Here is an 18,075-nt window from a genome sequence, read left to right as displayed (position 1 = left end):
TTCTGTGACATGTCGCTCACTTCTAGCTGAACCAATCAGCTGGCGAGGAAGATTCCACCCAGGATAAAGTGAGAGGTTGGAGTATTAAAGGTTTCAGAGCAGCAGTTGGGTTCCTCTGTATCCGGAAAAAGAGCAGGCGTCCTTGCCGCATCTTAGAGACTAACAAATTTATCAGAGCATAAGCTTTCCTGGGCTAGGGCCCACTTCATCAGATGCATAGACTGGAACATATAGTAAGAGGATATAGATATATACAGACAGAGAAGGTGGAAGTTGCCATACCAAATGTAAGAGGCTAATTAATTAAGGTGAGCTATTATCAGCAGGAGAAAAAAACGTTTTTGTAGTGATAATCAAGATGACCCATTTAGACAGCTGATAAGAAGGTGTGAGGATACTTAACATGGGGAAATAGGGTCAGTGTGCGTAATGGCCCAGCCACTCCCAGTCTCTATTCAAACCCAAGTTAATGGTATCTAGTTTGCATATTAATTCAGGTTCAGCAGTTTCTCGCTGGAGTCTGTTTTTGAAGCTTTTCTGTTGCAAAATTGCCACCCTTAAACCTTTTACTGAGTAGCCAGAGAGGTTGAAGTGTTCTCCTAGTGGTTTTTGAATGTTATGATTCCTGATGTCAGATTTGTGTCCGTTTATTCTTTTGCTTAGAGCCTGTCCCATTTGGCCAATGCATATGGCAGAGGAGCATTGCTGGCACATGATGGCATATATCACATTGGTAGATGTGCAGGTGAACGAGCCCCTGATGATGTGGCTAATGTGGCTAGGTCCTATGATGGTGTCACGTGAATAAATATGTGGACAGAGTTGGCATCGGGCTTAGTTGCAAGGATAGGTTCCTGGGTTAGTGTTTTTGTTGTGTGGTGTGTGGTTGTTGGAGAGTATTTGCTTCAGGTTGCGGGGCTGTCTGTAAGCGAGGACTGGTCTGTCTCCCAAGATCTGTGAGAGTGAGGGATCGTCCTTCAGGATAGATTGTAGATGCTTGATGATGCGCTGGAGAGGGTTTAGTTGGGGGCTGAAGGTGACCGCTAGTGGCGTTCTGTTACTTTCTTTGTTGGGCCTGTCTAGAAGTAGGTGACTTCTGGGTACTCTTCTGGTTTTGTCAATCTGTTTCTTCACTTCAGCAGGTGGGTATTGTGGTTTTAAGAATGCTTGATAGAGATCTTATAGGTGTTTGTCTCTGTTTGAGGGATTGGAGCAAATGTGGTTGTATCTTAGAGCTTGACTGTAGATCGTGTGATGTGTCCTGGATGGAAGCTGGAGGCATGTAGGTAAGTATAGCGGTCAGTAGGTTTCCGGTATAGGGTGGTGTTTATGTGACCATCGGTTATTAGCACAGTAGTGTCCAGGAAATGGACCGCTTGTGTGGATTGGTCTAGGCTGAGGTTGATGGTGGGATGGAAATTGTTGAAATCATGGTGGAATTCCTCAAGGGCTTCTTTTCCATGAGTCCAGATGATGAAGATGTCATCAATGTAGCGCAAGTAGAGTAGGGGCATTAGGGGACGAGAGCTGAGGAAGCTTTGTTCTAAGTCATCCATAAAAATGTTAGCATACTGAGGGGCCATGCGGGTACCCATAGTAGTGCTGCAGACTCGAAGGTATATATTGTCCCTAGATGTGAAATAGTTTTGGATGAGGACAAAGTTACAAAGGTCAACCATCAGGTTTGCCGTGACATTATCGGGGATACTGATACACTGGCTGGGTCATTACACCTATTGAATCTATTTCCCCATGTTAAGTATCCTCACACCTTCTTGTCAACTGTCTAAATGAGCCATCTTGATTATCACTACAAAAGTTTTTTTTTCTCCTGCTGATAATAGCTCATACAGTTGGTATGGCACTTCCACCTTCTGTGTGTGTGTGTGTGTGTGTGTGTGTGTGTGTGTATATATATATATATATATATATATATATATATATATATATATATATATATACACAGAATCTTCTTACTATATGTTCCAGTCTATGCATCCGATGAAGTGGGCTGTAGCCCATGAAAGCTTATGCTCTAATAAATTTGTTAGTCTCTAAGGTGCCACAAGTACTCCTGTTCTTTTTGGGAGTATTAAAGTGCCATGTCTGGAGAGAGCTCCCTGCCCCTCCTGGGCTCACATGGGGATCCTCGCAGCAAGATCCTGCCAACGCCTCGTTAATGGCTAGCCCTGGCTTGTGGGTGGGGCTAGAGGCAGCACAGAGCACATGGATGTGGCGGAGCCTGCCCCCCAGGTCCTGGTTAGTTTAAAGGGGGAGGTCTAGGGTTGCCAGCACTCAGGGTTGGGGGGGCCGTCCCTGCGCCTTGGAACTTCTGGGAGCCACGCGGCATCAGATAGCCTGTCTGTGCCGCAACCAGACTTAATGGCCCTGTCAGCGGTACTAACTGGAGCCACCAGGGTCTTTTTTTAACCAGGTGTTCTGGTCAAAAACCGGACACCGGGCAACCCTGGGGGGGGGTCCTAGTTTTTGCTTCCCTGTAACAGAGCTGGGGAGGAGGAGGGGGAACAGAGCATCATGTAGCTCTGGTTGTTCCTGTGTGGGGTAGGAGGCCAGCATGGCTTTTCCCTCGCAGGTCAGTCTGAAGTTCCTTGCAGCATTTATCCTGATGGCCAGGCCAGATCGGTGTCAATGGACGTGTTCCCTTTCTACTGCGGCTGTCATAAAATGCTTGTTTGTGGGTTTGGTTCTGTTTCTGCGATTGGGTGTGTTGGGTTTGTTTGTTTGTTTCGTGGCCACATGTGGAGCCCATGAATTGAAGTTGGAATTAGAGGCATGTCACAAGGGAATTGGAATAGGGATCTCAGGCGTGGCACAAGAACCATAGGGAGATCCCCAGGGTGTTATAGGAGGAATTGTGTCTTCACAGGTTTCTAATGCACCTGTGTGCATGGCAGGTGTTCAGGCTGCACATCCTGTCAGTAAAGGAAGGAGGCGTACCCCCTCACCCCCCACTTCCTACCCTGTTTGGGATGATATGCTATGAGATACCAGGGTTCAATTCAGACTAACTGTGTCACCCCTGCCCTCTATCTCAGGGTGCTCTTTACAGTGCTCTGCTGCTGTATCCTCCAGCTTGGACTGCTCACAAATAGCATCCAGCATGCAAGTTACTCCAAGCTGTGTCTGCATGTGTGTGTGTGCTGCAGCCAGCCACACTTTTGCTCTTACCAGCCTGGGTTATACTGCAGGGTGACCCCAACACGCTCCCAGTCTTAGATTTTCTCCCAGAAATGTTTGTAGTATGCTGTCCAGCCTTTTCTTGGACAATACAAGTTATTATAAAGTCTGTTATTTCTTTAATAGAAATAATATGCCTATAACTTGCCACCCCAAATGGTGCTCCATTTGGACAGGGTGAGAGGGGGTGTCTTAGGGTATTTGTCCCTTCTTTTTATAGTTTCAGTTCCACTGAAACATTTCCAGCTGTGTACCAGGAGACAAAAAGTATGTGAAAGTATGTTCCCTGCTGCTTCTTCTCACCTGTCTGAGCTTCCTTTCTCTCCCCTTCCTCCATGATGACTCTGTTTACTGCTTAAATGCACATGAAGCAGAGCACACATTCCTTTGTTTAGGATAGACCTGTTTTGCCAACTTCTGCTTGGGTAGAGTTGTGGGTTAACGTGTTAATATCATCATACAGGGAAATATTATAAATTCAAATACAGTGTTGCCACATATAATTTACCAGGACAACAGTGACCAATAAACTGAGTTTTCAAATGATACCTCACGAGGCATATTTTGTACAAAGATTATTGCAATAGTATGTCAAATGTGAGCAGAGGAACATTCTATCCGATATGCATATTTGGGAGCAGACCCTGCAATTTGTGGCTGTCCTTTGCATGGGCAATGCAAGTGGAAGGACAAGTTTCCTTGAGCCACCTAACCTGCTGCACATCCTCAGTGGGGAGTGCAGAAACTGGAAGCAGGTTTTTTGGTAAGGTTTTGGCACATAAGCCTTCAGAGCTCCGAACTCATAGTAATGCCAGTCCTGTGAAAAAATTTAAATAGTAATATAGTAGCAAGATAAGAAATCTTCAAGGAACCAAATGCAACAGTGGAGTAATCTAAATCTATATTCAAGGGTAATTTACTATGCTTTTATTTATGTAGAGCCAAAAGAGTGTTAGGTGCTTTCCAGATCAGTACTATTTTCAAAAGTGACTCAGGAGCCAAAATCTCATTGAAAGTCAGTGGGATTTCAACTTAGGCTCCTGGTCACTCAGCTGCTTTTGAACATTTTATCCAGCATTTTTAACCTGAAGAGTTTACTCTCTAGATGGTCATCACACCCCGTTTATATATCCTTGGTGTGTGTGTTCTATTTGTCTCACTCAGGGCAGATCGTCCTGCGATATTTTTTTCTCTTGTTTTGGTGGGGTATTTCTTTCTTTTACATATTTTCAAAGGATTGTTCTGAAACATTGGTAATAGGCCACATCTACCCTGATTGAATTGACCTCATAGGCACTGATTTCCCTCCCACCCACCCACCCACTTGGTAAGGCAACTCCCATTTTTCATGTGCTGTGTATTTATACCTGGTCCTGTATTTTCCACTCCATGCATCTGATGAAGTGGTTCTAGCCCAGGAAAGCTTGTGCCCAAATTAATTTGTTAGTCTCTAAGATGCCACAAGGATTCCTCATTGTTTTTATTCTCCAGACAGTTACAACTTTCAGAGGAAGTTGCCCCAGCTGCACAGGTCCATGCAGACTTTATAAAATCCACAGAGATGAGCAAAAAAGGTCGGGGGGAGCAAAACTAAGAGGTCAGAGGATTACACAAATGAGGGGGATCCTTCCATGGGATGTCTGGGGGCGGGGGAGAAACAGAGAAGGTGTCACCTTTCAGAAGTTTTTTGACACAATATTTTTCTGCCTTATTCAGCCACCAGATGGACCCCAAAGCACATGTTACCTGGAGCTCATTCTCTCCATGGAACATACAGCTTTTCATTTAGGAATCCGCATTCAGTGTGGCAAGTATTCCATAACTACCAAATCTATTGAGCACCTTGAGGTAGTTCTCTATCCTCCTCAGTTTTCAGTAGAGATGGTCTGGAAACAGACCACACCCCTTCTTCACTAAACTTGGTATCTGCTGCTAGGGATCTGCTAGTTTGCACTAAGGCTGGTCAGGCATGAACAAGAGCATGTCCTTAAAAGCGAGGATCCCTGCTCTTTGCAGCGACTGCAATTCAGACCTCCCCTGCCCCTGGAAGCATGGGCTGCTGACCGGGGAAATGGCTTGAGAGCCTTGGAAACAGGATGGTGTTCTCTCTCTCTCTCTCTCTGGCTTCCCAAAAACCTAGAACTCTTGATTTTTGTAGGCCATGAAAGAATATTGACTTTTTATTTGGACTACTTTAACCCTCCTGTAATGGGGTAGAGCATAGGTGCCGGCTTTTTTGTTTGCCAGGGGGTGCTCAGCCCCAGGTCCTGCCCCCACTCCACCCCTACCCCTTCCTGCCCCTGCTCCACCCCTACCCTGCCTCTTCCCTCCCCCAAGTGCACCCCATCCCTACTCTTCCCCCTCCCTCCCAGCACCTCCTGCATGCTGCAGAACAGCTGATGGCAGCAGGCAGGAGGCACTGGGAGAGAGCGGGAGGAACTGATCAGCAGGGCCGCTGGTGAGCAGGAGGTGCTGGGGGGGCAGCTGATTGCCAGTGGGTGCTAAGCCCCCGCTAATTTTTTGCTGTGGGTGCTCCAGCCTTGCAGCACTCACGGAGTTGGTGCTTATGGGGTAGAGGCCCTGAACAGCACAGCCAGAAGGCCAGGCCCTAGACTCTTTGACAAGAGCAGTGCCCATCCTCTCGCCAAGGGGATGCTAAAGAGATATAACCTACTATGGGCAGAGAGGGTGGTTCAGCCTCTGTGCCGATGCAGTTCATGGCCTCTCTCTCTTTCAGTACTGCCACCTTGGGCAACTGATGAGGTGGACACCTGTCCAGTGAATGCTGGTGTGAGACCATCAGGTGCTTTCATACTGGCCAAGGAATAGCTGCCAACAGCAACAATTGTACTGACCTTTACCAGAAAGTAGGTCACAGCATGACACCCTACAGTGGTGGCTGGTGCCCAGATTAACTGAGGAGGCTGAATGTCACAAGCTGCCTCCTCCCATTCAGGTGGGTCATAATTCCAAAGTGGAAAAATGAGGACCCTACTAGGAGGAGGAGGATAAAGAAAGTTGATGGGCAAACGGGAAAGAAAGAGGCATCTCTTCCCTCTGCTTCCCCATCTTTACCAGGAAAATGACACTTCACTGCAAATGGTAGGATGGGAGAAAACAGTATTTTCCCCTCTAAACCTGTCACTGTGCTCTACTAGCCCCCTCTCTCCCTGCTATCTAGCTTTCCCCTCCCATCTCCCACCAACCCTGCCACACACACCACCAGGTCACCCACATCTTCAGTCACCAGTTGATTCCATTCTTCCCTGCATTCAGCCTATCCCCCGTCTCACCTTAGAACCCCTCAAATTCCCTCATCTCCTTCCAGTCCAGCCCTCACCAGTTCAGAGATGCATCTCCTGTTCCCCCACCCCAACCCTCCCCAGTATGAGAGACTCTCTTCTTCCTTTAATTTCACAGCTGAGAACCACCACCCTCAGCTCTGAACCCTTTCCATCAAGTTATTTTTTGTTACTAGTTAAATAAGTTATCCTAAAACCTGCCTGTCACCACTGAAGTGTTATACCTCCAGCCCTGCTAATGCTTGCTTTACCATTCAGCCTACAGCAACTCCTTCCCCGCAGTGGTTCCTATCTGGCAGAAAAGGCACAAGCAGCTCAGTTTAATTCCAAAAGATTCAGAAAAAGACCTCCTCTTCCCCCATAGATGACTCCATCCTTACTATTTGTTGAGATAAGTAACGTAGCTCACACTCAAGCAGTCTCTGGCCATGTTCAGAGACTAAATAATATTTTTTTATTTTGTCAGCTTCATAAATATAGATACAATATGTACACTCCTAGCGCTGCACAAATTGCATGTTCACCACCTGATTAGAAATACCCCACAAAAGAGAGCATTTATTTTAGAGAGACGACTTTTGAGAGCAAGAATTAGCAATATCCAAACACACACTATATCAAGGCTTTGATTCACTAGCATGATAGATATAGAAGCTACATTAAGTCTAGTTGGTTTTCCATGCCGGAAAATTACTAGCCTTCGTATTAAAAGCATTTGAGGTATGACAGAAGGACACATTTTCAAAGGCAGCCTGAGGCCCTAATCCTGCTAGTTACAGTGCAGTGGACAGATCCCTGCACGGCACCCCACCAATTTCAGTGATCACCTCACTGACGCCACGGCCACTTGCACAGAATAACTTGCACAACTCTGGCCTAAATTTGCAATTTTGTGTGCAAAAAAAATAGGCTAATTTAACATCACTGATTTGTATGTACAAATGCCATTTGTACTCTCACATTTGAGTCTGTGTGCATAACACTTAGTCCTGCCATGAGTGCAGGGGCCTGGACTAGACGACCTTTCATTGTCCCTTCAAGTCCTATGATCCTATGATAAATAATTATATGAGCAAATAGACATGTGGCCTAGAAAGTTTGAGAGATTTGTGAAAGTAGCCTCCCACATGTTTGTGTATATATACACGCTACAAATCTGGCTACTACATATATATCCACACACAATTGTACTCATATAGATATTTTGTATATAATACCCTTAGTGTCAGAAATGTTGGATGTTTAAAGGCATGCTATATCTAAACTGTAAAAATTGCATCCCAGAAAGAAGCAGGCCATGGGATGTTGATATTTCAGTTTTTCAGGATCTCAGTCATCTGTTGTTCACTGTTGCCATTTTTATGCCTTCATTATTTTTATGAATTCCTTCTTCTCTGAAGTTTTTTTACTTTGTATTTAAGTCTGAAACTAGAAGCAATAATGTCATCCTAAGTGCAACCTTCTAGCACAAATTTTTTTAAAAGTCAAGAACAATGTGAAAACAAGAAATACATGTAACACATAAACCAGGCTGGGGATTGGAACTGTGGTGTTATACACATTACAGGCCCTCCTGCTGGTGGATTTTTCCATTTAATTTTAGGGTTGCATACAACTTGATATCTATCCCTCCACAGAGTTTGTTCTGTCAGCTGACCAAGTTGAAAGGAAAAGTTCTCCTTTGCAAGGCAGAACAGCTAGGCTGATCAAGGTTAATAGGAGGAACATCTTAGCTTTTAAGATCCATGTTGATCATTTTAGCTGAGCTGTATGCATGCTGTTGTTTGCAGATCTGGTCACCTCATCTCAAAAAAGATATATTGGAATTGGAAAAGGTACAGGAAAGGGCAACAAAAATGATTAGGGGTAGGGAACAGCTTCCATATGAGGATAGATTAATAAGACTGGGACTTTTCAGCTTGGAAAAGAGACGACTAAGTGGGGATATGATAGAGGTCTATAAAATTATGAATGGTGTGGCAAAAGTAAATAAGGAAGTACTGTTTACTCCCTCTCATTATACAAGAACTAGGGGGTCACCAAATGAAATTAATAGGCAGCCAGTTTAAAACAAACAAAAGGAAGTATTTTTTTCACACAGCGCACAGTCAACCTGTGGAACTCTTTGCCAGAGGATGTTGTGAAGGCCAAGACTATAACAGGGTTTAAATAAAACCTAGATAAGTTCATGGAAGATAGGTCCAACAATGGCTGTCAGCCAGGATGGGCAGGGATGCAAAACCATACTCTGAAGTGAATCAAGTGAATACTCTGAATCAAGCTGGGAATGGGTGACACGGGATGGATCACTTGATGACCTATTCTGTTAATTCCCTCTGAAGCACCTGGCATTGGCCACTGTCGGAAGACAGGATACTGGGCTAGATGGACCATTGGTCTGACCGAGTATGGATGTTCTTGTATATGTGTCTGATGGTTAAATAGACTTGTCATTCCATAAAACCATACATGTGCATATGTCAGCCTTTGGTGTTTCTCCTCCATGTTTCTAACATTATCTAATCAACCACTGTAGAATTAGAACCATTCTGATAATGTTAATAGTCACGAGGGTGCTGGTTCCTGTTCCCATTGCAACCAAACTCCTACTGACTTCAGTGGGAGCAGGATTGGGCCCTTAATTACCTAGAAAACATATATTTAAGTTTTAAGAAAGTGTCTCTAGAAGCCTTAGTTAGAAGCTCTTTCTAGGTAAAATTGGAGATGGTCCCAAACCAAAAACTACCATGCTGATTTCCAATGGAAATCAATGCATTAGATATTACTGGCTGCAGTAACTCCCTCCAGTGCATGAAGCAACTCAAAGGGAACAGGGAAGGATTGTACATGTGTGAAAGTGGGATTTAATAGCAGCATGACTCCAAATGGATCCATTTTGCTAGGGGACTTTGAAAGCCATGCAAAAGGGATGATCGTTTTTTGGGATGAACTGGACTTTGCACAGTTTTCTGCTGACTTCTAAGAGTGTCATGCCCTCTTTCTTTTATGCCGGAGTTCAAGCACCTCCTCACGAGGGGTAGGTATGTCAGAAGCTCTGTGAGATTTGCCTTGGGCTTAAACTCTAGTTTTGCGTGCACGGGTTATCTTTCCCCAGGTTTCCTTGCTGGAGGGTTAGTTGTATTATATAAAGCACTGTACTATTTGTCCCTTGGAGGTTTCCCTATAAATCTATATTTAATTCATTTAATTATCATGCTGAAGAAAAGTAATTATTCTGATAATAAAACAAAATTAATTATTCTTTCCCTTTAATAACCAAAGCCCCCACAAATATATCATGGGAGTTAACCTTGACTACAAGCTCAGGACTTTCTGCAGGTAGATTTCACTACTTAGCTTGTAAGCTCTTTGGGGCAGGAACCGCCTTTTTGTTCTTTATCTGTACAGCTCCAAGCACAATGAGGTTGTGGTCCATGACTGGGTCTTCTAGGTGCTATGGCAATATAAATAATAAATAAAAGTAGATATAACTGCTGTTCTGGTAGGTCACTTAGTTTAAGAGCAACAAGACAGACTGGTTACAAACACTCACATGTTGGCTCCCAATAATGTGGTCTGAGATATTGGCATTCAAGGTTAAATGTGCTATACTTGGCCCTGCATGAGCCCAGAATTAGGGAAGCGCTCTCTGCTTCGGCTCTGATTCTTATGCTAAACCTCTGAAGAGGCATGGCACGATATTCAACTCCCATTCTCTTGATTTTCTTGGTGGTCCCAGTGTATCAAATAGAAATGGATCCGTCTTGCTACCCAGTCCTGCTGCATCAAACAAAACAGCAGAGTTTTACATCAAAGAGCATGGTCATCTCCTCCCCAAAGTCTTGAGATGTTCTGGGTTTTTGGGATGTAAAGACAGGATTTACTTTCCTGTTTTGTGAGGGGACTCTGGGTTTCTTCTTTTCTGTTTTTTAAAATCTTTTCCTTTCTGATCTTTTTTATGTTCAGTGCTCTTTATCAGTGGTTGAGCTGCATATTGGTATAGAGCTCTCTCCCCAGCAAAAGGGCCTATAACAACAAAGTAACATTCTCTATGGGAATAATCTAAACATACATTTATAGTATTATAAAATTCTTACAGTTCAGTGTAATTCACCCATTAACACTAGGTGCACTTACAATATATATTTAGGTTTTTTGTTTGTTTTACAATATTAGGTGTATTAGATGTATTTAACATTAAACTTTCCAGGACATTTAACAGCCACGTCCATTTCCACTATAACAGAAACTTCAATCTTTAGACGATATGGTAATACAGCATCACATGTGAAAAGATAAAGTGTGTTCAGGGAAGGGGAGAGAGAGATTTCACAGAGATTAAAATCACTAGCAGGAACAGTTCTGCTGCAAAGAGGGTGGGCTGTCTGTGAGTCGCATGTTCTTCCCAGAACTGCCTCTGGATGGGTCAGACTCTATACTCTCTGACATCTTTTCACAGATTATATCCACTAGGCGCTCAAAGACCTGTCTCACATTGATGTTCTCTTTGGCACTGGCATCAAAATAATCAAAACCTGTGAAGGAAGCAAAAAATAAATTAAAAAAAAATCAATAAGTCTGATTATATAAAGAATGCTTGAAGTAAGTGTAATGATCTGTTTAAAACACCAGCAACTTGTTTTGTATTCATTCGGTAGCCAAGAAACACTTCAGAAATACAGGACGTCCAAGCAGATTGAAGCTGTCCTGGCTCAGCTGAGTGAGTCTAAGGGGCAAGGCCACTCTTAATACTACCAGGGCAAAGAGCTTTCTAAGCCATGCTGATGAGCAGGCCCCTAAAGCACTGCTCCCTTCTGATCAGAGAACAGCAAGGTTGGAATTATGTGATGTTACTGATGATTCCAGGGTTGCTTTTTTTTTTTTTCTAGCATGCCATTGGCATCCTGCACCCATGAAGCAGTCAGCCATGACACCACACAGGTCAACCTTCCTGCCCACTCAGAACAAATCGAGGAGCTTAGCCCTCCTTAACTATGAATTTGAATTCTTGCATGAGACTTCAGCCCAGTGCCTCAGCCATGAGCAGAATATCAATGCACTGAACCCACACTGTCATCTCCTACAATTCTTTATCTTCCCATTCCCAGAAGTCTAGGAGACTAATCGTTATTTACAAGAATTATGTTGTTACTTCTGTTCTTCCTGCTATTATATTGCCTACAGCAAGAAGTCAAACTACCATATAAATAATCTGCTTTGCAACAAGTTACAATCCATGGTGATTTGTATCATGAGCTTTTGTAGCACATCAGCTCTCATGTCCCATTACTAAACCAAGGAAAAGAAAAGCCCATTTAACTGACTAGTTTGCCTTCATTTTGTGACTACAAGTCTCATTGTTTCAATCTGTAAAATAACAAGTAAGTTTCTAAACACTTTTATCACTTCAGAATCATTTTTTTGAAAAGGTTCCTCAGTTTTAACAGGATAAAATAACTAGCAACGCCAATACCAACACTAAGCCACTGGCTGTAACTATGCAACTTGAATCATTAGACTGGTAGTTCTCAAACTTGTGTACTGGTGACCCCTTTCACATAGCAAGCTTCTGAGTGCGATCCCCCTTATAAATTAAAAACACTTTAAAATATATTTAACACCATTATAAATGCTGGAGGCAAAGCAAGGTTTGGGGTGGAGGCTGAGAGCTTGCGACCCCCCCAGTGTAATAACCTCGTGACCCCCTGATGGGCCCCAACCCCCCCCAGTTTGAGAACTCCTGCATTAGACAATTTGAAGAGGTCAACTTTTAAAATTGGTTCTTAGTGACAGTAATATAATAACCTATCAACAAAAAACAAGAGACTCCAGATAAATCTCTGCCATCAAGAATACCTCAGCTTGTTTAACTTATAGTCACTGGGGGGCTGATTCCTGAAAGGCACAGAACAGGGAAGACAAAGGAGACAAAGGTAATTTTAAGCTATCTTCATGGACTGTCCTGCAGCCTAGAATCCTCATAGTGTAGTAGTAGGATTTTATGTTTGTATTTTGTATAATTTAAAATGAAGGATAAAGAATAATAATGTAGCATGTATTAAATGTATTGGTGTATGATTTGACCATATCCTGCCAGCCACTCTTTCTGAAAGCAGAAAGGAATGGCCTAATGGGCCATTGGTAAAGATGCATCAGCCAGAATCCGTATCTGAGCTGAATTCAAGGCAGTAACAGACCTTTTAGGGTCACCACTTTGTTGTAGGTTTAATACTTTAAAATAAGTAAAAGAATGCAATGATTGTTTTCTCTTGCATTGTAATTTGATGTTTCTGTTCAAATGCTCCGTGTAAATCAATTCTGTGTTGTGTGTGAATGAGGAATGTGTGTGTTAAGAGATAAGTGTGAAGGCATCACCGAACTGGATGTTCTAGGGAGAAACCAAGAACAGACGTAAGGGCACCAGACGATTGCAACAAGCCCCTATTGAGATGTCAGAGGAGGACAGGTTGACGACTCTAAAGATGAGACAGCCACCTATCAATGGGGACAAGATAGCTGTGATCAAAACCAGTATGGGGTAACACCCTGGGAGACTTAATGAAAGAACAAGATAAAGAATGAGAAGGACAATTTAAGAAAACAAACACTCGTCAAACAAGAATTGATTACAGCATGACGGCGCAAAACTCATTGGTCCCAATGAAGGAAAATCACTATATAAACAGGGGGCCTTGCCATGAAACTTTGGGTTCGTCCTGCAAAGACTTCTTCGGCGCATCGTGTCACGACCGACAGAACCCAGCTCCTACTTACCCGTGATCAACCTAGCTGGCCGCTAAATTGATCCGGACTCTGGTGGGAGGGAGGGAGAGGAGAGTGTGTGTGTAATTGAATGCATATGCTAATTGTTGTATCTTCAGTAAACATGGCGTTTTGCCTTTTCCCCTGAAAAAGATCCTGCGTGCTTCTTATAAGCATAACAATAACACTTTGTACTTCTATGATGGGGGAATATGCATATACATATTATACACACCCGGTTTGGGGTTGAAATCAGCCCAGGAGTCTGCAGTTTGATATATTTCATCCAGACCAATTCAAATGTTTTCGTCACAGATGTTGAGGGAAAATATTAATGGAAATTCTGTTTATTACTAAATAGGCACTGCTGTAATGGACCAGATCCATTACATGTGGACCAGTATTCAGTTTTTGACAGTGGTCAGGAATGGATGCATACAGAGGAAGGTTCAAGGAACCACCTATGGCATAACTCACCCACAAGGGAATTTTTGGCCTAACTTCAGGCATGCCTTGATGCACGAAAGTTTATAACCTTAATATATTCCTATTGTAGGATCAATAATTATTGTCCTAAAAATATTAAATATCAAAATTCCTGTTCATGACTGAAGTCAAAAGTAGTGCCAAGGATGCAAGATGAGTCTCCAATTGATAACTTGATTAAGTTAATCAATGCAAACTCCTCACCTCAAGCAGACATTGACCAAGAACATCATCTCAGATTATTTTATTGCTCCTATAAATGGTTAGAGAAACATGCATAGGCATAACCTTTACATGAAGGCATTAATATGAAAGCTAACAGTTTAAGCAGGCAATAACCAATTAATCAAACTTCTTTCCCCTCACAAATTAATTTCAGATAACATTGTACATAATGCCACATCATCACTTAGAAAAGCTGCCTGATAAAATCTGAAATAGTTTAAAATAGACAATGTTTCATACATTATGAGGCTTGAGCAGAGTGGAAGTGCCAGGAGCTTCCAGAAACATAATTAGCTTTTGCTTTCTTCTACCAGTGGGGATATATTTCTTCTTGATGCCTTTGACAAGGTCAGGGATAGGTCAAGAGGTGCAAGTGTGGATTCTTCATTAAAGTAGTTTTGTACTGATGTAATCAGTTGTTATGGAGACAACGTGCAGTGTGTATGTATGCATGCAGACAAGACGCCCTTTGAAATATCTCAGACATAAGGATTTAGACTCAAGATATAAGGAATTTTTTGGTAATGAAAACAAACAAATGAACATCTTAGGAAAAAAAATAGAAGATGCGATAGTAGCTCAAACAGAACTTCACGTTTGGTTGTAATATGCTTAGGCATTAGGGTCCAAATTTTCAATCACTGAAAGTTAAATTTCTCTTGAAAAATATGCACGCACCCATGCAAACTATGTAAAACATGCAGTTGTGAATGCAAGTTAGGTATCTGTTTTGCAAATGTTTATATTCTCAGGTGCATACCGGGTGCTTGTGTGAGAAAAGGACCCATTACATCTTTTGCAAACTAAACATGCGTTTGTTTATTTCATTAGTACCATACTTAATAGGGCTTCTGTTTTTCAGTGTTTATTTTTAGCAATTTTTGAGTTTTATGTAGATGTCCACAATCAGGGGATTTCAGGGCTCTCTCTTTTATTAAACTGTAATGAGTTAAAGTATAGTAAATATATTATTAATTATATTAGTATATACTGTAATGAGTAATCTCTTTGTAATGTTCCCTAGTGTGCTTTAATGTAGAGCTGTTTCATACAGCTGTACATTAAAAGTGCACTTAGGGACCCTTTAGTGAGCACCAGCAGGGTCTACATGGACCAATTAATGTGCAACATATTAGTGCGCTTTAGAAATCACACCCTTGTAGTCCATATCACAGCCCTGTGTAGACAAGCCCTTAGATGCAAGTAACTATTTCCAGAGTTTTTCTGGTGTTTACTGGATAAATACCAATATCATTCTTTTTGTATTGGGGGTATTATATCAATGTGAAATTCAGAAGCCCTAATAATAGACTACTACTAAAAAGTAATTATAATTATAGGAAAAGGCAGCTATTATTTTCATTATGGTAGAACCCGAAGGCTCCAATCTTGATTGTGCTAAGTACAGTTCAAGCATATTTAAGATATGGTCCCTCTCCCAAAGAGTTTACAGTCCAAGGCCCTTATCCCAGAGATATTATATCCATGCTTAGTTTTGTTCATATGAGTAGTGTGATTATTGTATGCTGTTTGAGGTAGGGCTCTGTGTTTGTACAGTGCCTAGTACAATGGGCTCCCGCTCCAGGACTGGGGCTCCTAGGCCCTACCACAATGCAAATTATAAATAATACCCGTAAACTGAGGTTTGTCCACAACTGGCGACTTCCTCAAGGTCACACATTGAACCAATGATAGAGCTAGATATACAATTGGGCTCCAGCCCCCTGCTTTTAACAATACAGTACTATCCCTCCAAGTAATAATAGAACCCAACATTACAGATTTGAGAATTGAGTACAGTAGGAGATTTTAATAAAACTGGGGTTATGACAATTCCCGTAAGTGCCCAAAGAACCTTCTCTTTCCTGCAAACCTAAATAAATATTTACAGTAACCCCTTCTACAAGGGTCTCTGGGAAACAGCATTAATTGAAGTCAATTTTAACAAGATTTATCAGATCAGTAGAAATCCTAATGAGACTATGGTGATGTAGTTAAAACATCACACAAGACCTGATTCTTCAAAGATTTGCAAACATGCTTAATTTTAATCATGCAAGTAGTTCCACTGAATTCAGTAGGACTGCACACATGCTTCAAGTTAAGCACACACATTACTCTCTGCAGAATTGGAGCCTTCGTGTAACTGCCTCTTGTATATTTTACCCATAATGCCTTGTAGCATTTACTCTGAAACTTTCTATAATACATTCCTTGTCTTAAGTAGAGATATAGGAAACAATGCTAAATAGATGAGAAATTGGGATGCATATCCTACATTCTGGTGTTCATTCTAAAATATTTATTCCAATCTCTACTTCTTCCAGAAGAAACTGTTCCCTTTTTTCTAGCAATCAAGTGATGTTACTTCTATCCATGGGCAAGAAGACCAGTAAGTAACTGTGATGGTTCTCGGGGTACCCAGGACGGTGAATCACCTTGTTACCCTCTGCCTCCAGCATGAGGGAGGCTTGCTTGTGCTTAGTTGGGTGGCAGCTCCCTGACGCCACCAGCCAGTTAGCCAGTCAACCATTCTCCTCTGGGCCATGCTTGCCCTCATTTTGCCTTGCAGGTTAACAATAGGTGCATCCCAGTCCCAGAGCCCCTTTGCAGCGTCTCCCTGTAGCGTCCAGCCCCTTATCCACTGAACATTCTCAGAAATACCATGTCTGCTGTCCCCAAGGGAACAGTGTACACGCCAGCTTGTATGATTCAGCTCAGGATCAGAACCTTGCTTAATATCACAGCACTTAGATATACTTACAGCAAAAGCAAAGATAAGATTATTATAAAAGATTCAAGAGATATCGAGTAAGGATAATGGACACAAAAGGTTAGATATAAAACAAAATCATAATTCACTTTCTAGAGACTAAACTTAACAGGCTTACCAGCTGTCTAAAGAAGTTTACCTCATCCCCCCAAAGGCCTCTGCAACCAAGGCTGGTTATGATCCCATTTTCATGAATCTAAACGCATCGCACGTTTACTTCCTGGGTGCAGGATTCGGGGTGGGGGGGGATTTTTGCCTTCTACTTCTATCCCCAAAGTTCATTGTCTGACCTCCGAGACAGTATAACCGTTTCCCCTCCTCCCACCTTGTTTGTTTTCCTGTGTGTTCTTCCTTGTTGACTTGACATATCTCTGTTGACTTCGTACGTAAATGGGTATCCATTGTGTTAGCTTGCAATGCTTAATTTACAACTCTCAACAGATGAATAAACATTTCTTGTCTGAGAGAAAGCCTTTTTGTCAACCCTGCCTTGATACAGACTTTAAAACGTATTTTCAGTATATAGTATAAACACATAATTCCTTATATAGTAGCTGTACATACAATTCACTATGATATTAATGACCAGTGTGACCCTGGCTTTCATTTAAGTCTTCACATTAGCTTCTTTGGTGAACATTAAGGTACATACCAGAACCAAGACACTCCTGTATCCCCCTTGCTAGCTGGTATTAAGGAGTTCTTGAGTCACAGTAACTGCTCGATTTTTTTGCTCCACTCTAAAGAACAATTTATAATCTCTGATAAATTGCAAAAAAAAAAAAAAATCCTGGCGTAAAAGCAACTTTAAATTCTGAAAATGGCACTGTAGTACTCAGCAGAGTAGTAGATAATATTTCACTAGACCATTATCATCTTTGCAGCACTGATATTATTACTGTTGGAAGATTTTTTTTTTTTAATATACAAGTAAAAAGGAACACATTATAAAGAGAAAAGAAGAGAAGCTTTACCACGTACCTAACTGATCAGCCAGATGTTTACCCTTTTCCAGAGGAATGATTCTTTCATCCTCCATGTCACACTTGTTTCCAACCACAATGACTTGAGCATTATCCCAGGAATAGGTCTTGATCTGAGTGGCCCTATAGCAGGACAGAGAAAATCGATACTGTATTGTCAGTAGTGCCAAAGAATGTTATATGTTAATTTATAATGAAAATAAATACTTATAAACATTAAACCCAATTCCAACTATAGATCAGCTGTAGATTAAAAGGTAAATTACCAAACATATATAAGGCAGCAATGCAACATTTTAAAGTATATGAATTATGGTAGATTCTATTTTATTATCCCAATACTTTG

At 41.9% G+C, this 18,075-nt stretch overlaps 1 protein-coding gene across 3 annotated transcripts in view; it reads right to left on the bottom strand.

The window, feature by feature from the left end:
* Positions 1 to 6,931: 6,931 nt before the first annotated feature.
* RAB3B (RAB3B, member RAS oncogene family) overlaps positions 6,932 to 18,075 on the bottom strand; it is a 123,092-nt gene continuing 111,948 nt past the window's right edge. For all 3 annotated transcript variants that reach the window (XM_037907634.2, XM_037907636.2, XM_043521090.1), the window contains 2 exons: positions 17,728 to 17,852; positions 6,932 to 11,035 (listed from right to left, as the gene is read on the bottom strand). In XM_037907634.2, the coding sequence (XP_037763562.1) occupies positions 10,848 to 11,035; positions 17,728 to 17,852 (313 nt within the window). In that variant the 3' untranslated portion in view covers positions 6,932 to 10,847. The remainder of the gene's footprint in view (positions 11,036 to 17,727; positions 17,853 to 18,075) is intronic.

The sequence above is a fragment of the Chelonia mydas genome, chromosome 8 (assembly GCF_015237465.2).
Source record: "Chelonia mydas isolate rCheMyd1 chromosome 8, rCheMyd1.pri.v2, whole genome shotgun sequence".
NCBI lineage: Eukaryota > Metazoa > Chordata > Testudines > Cheloniidae > Chelonia > Chelonia mydas.
The sequence above is the reverse complement of the archived record's forward strand: the minus strand, read 5'-3'. Positions and strand labels throughout refer to the sequence as shown.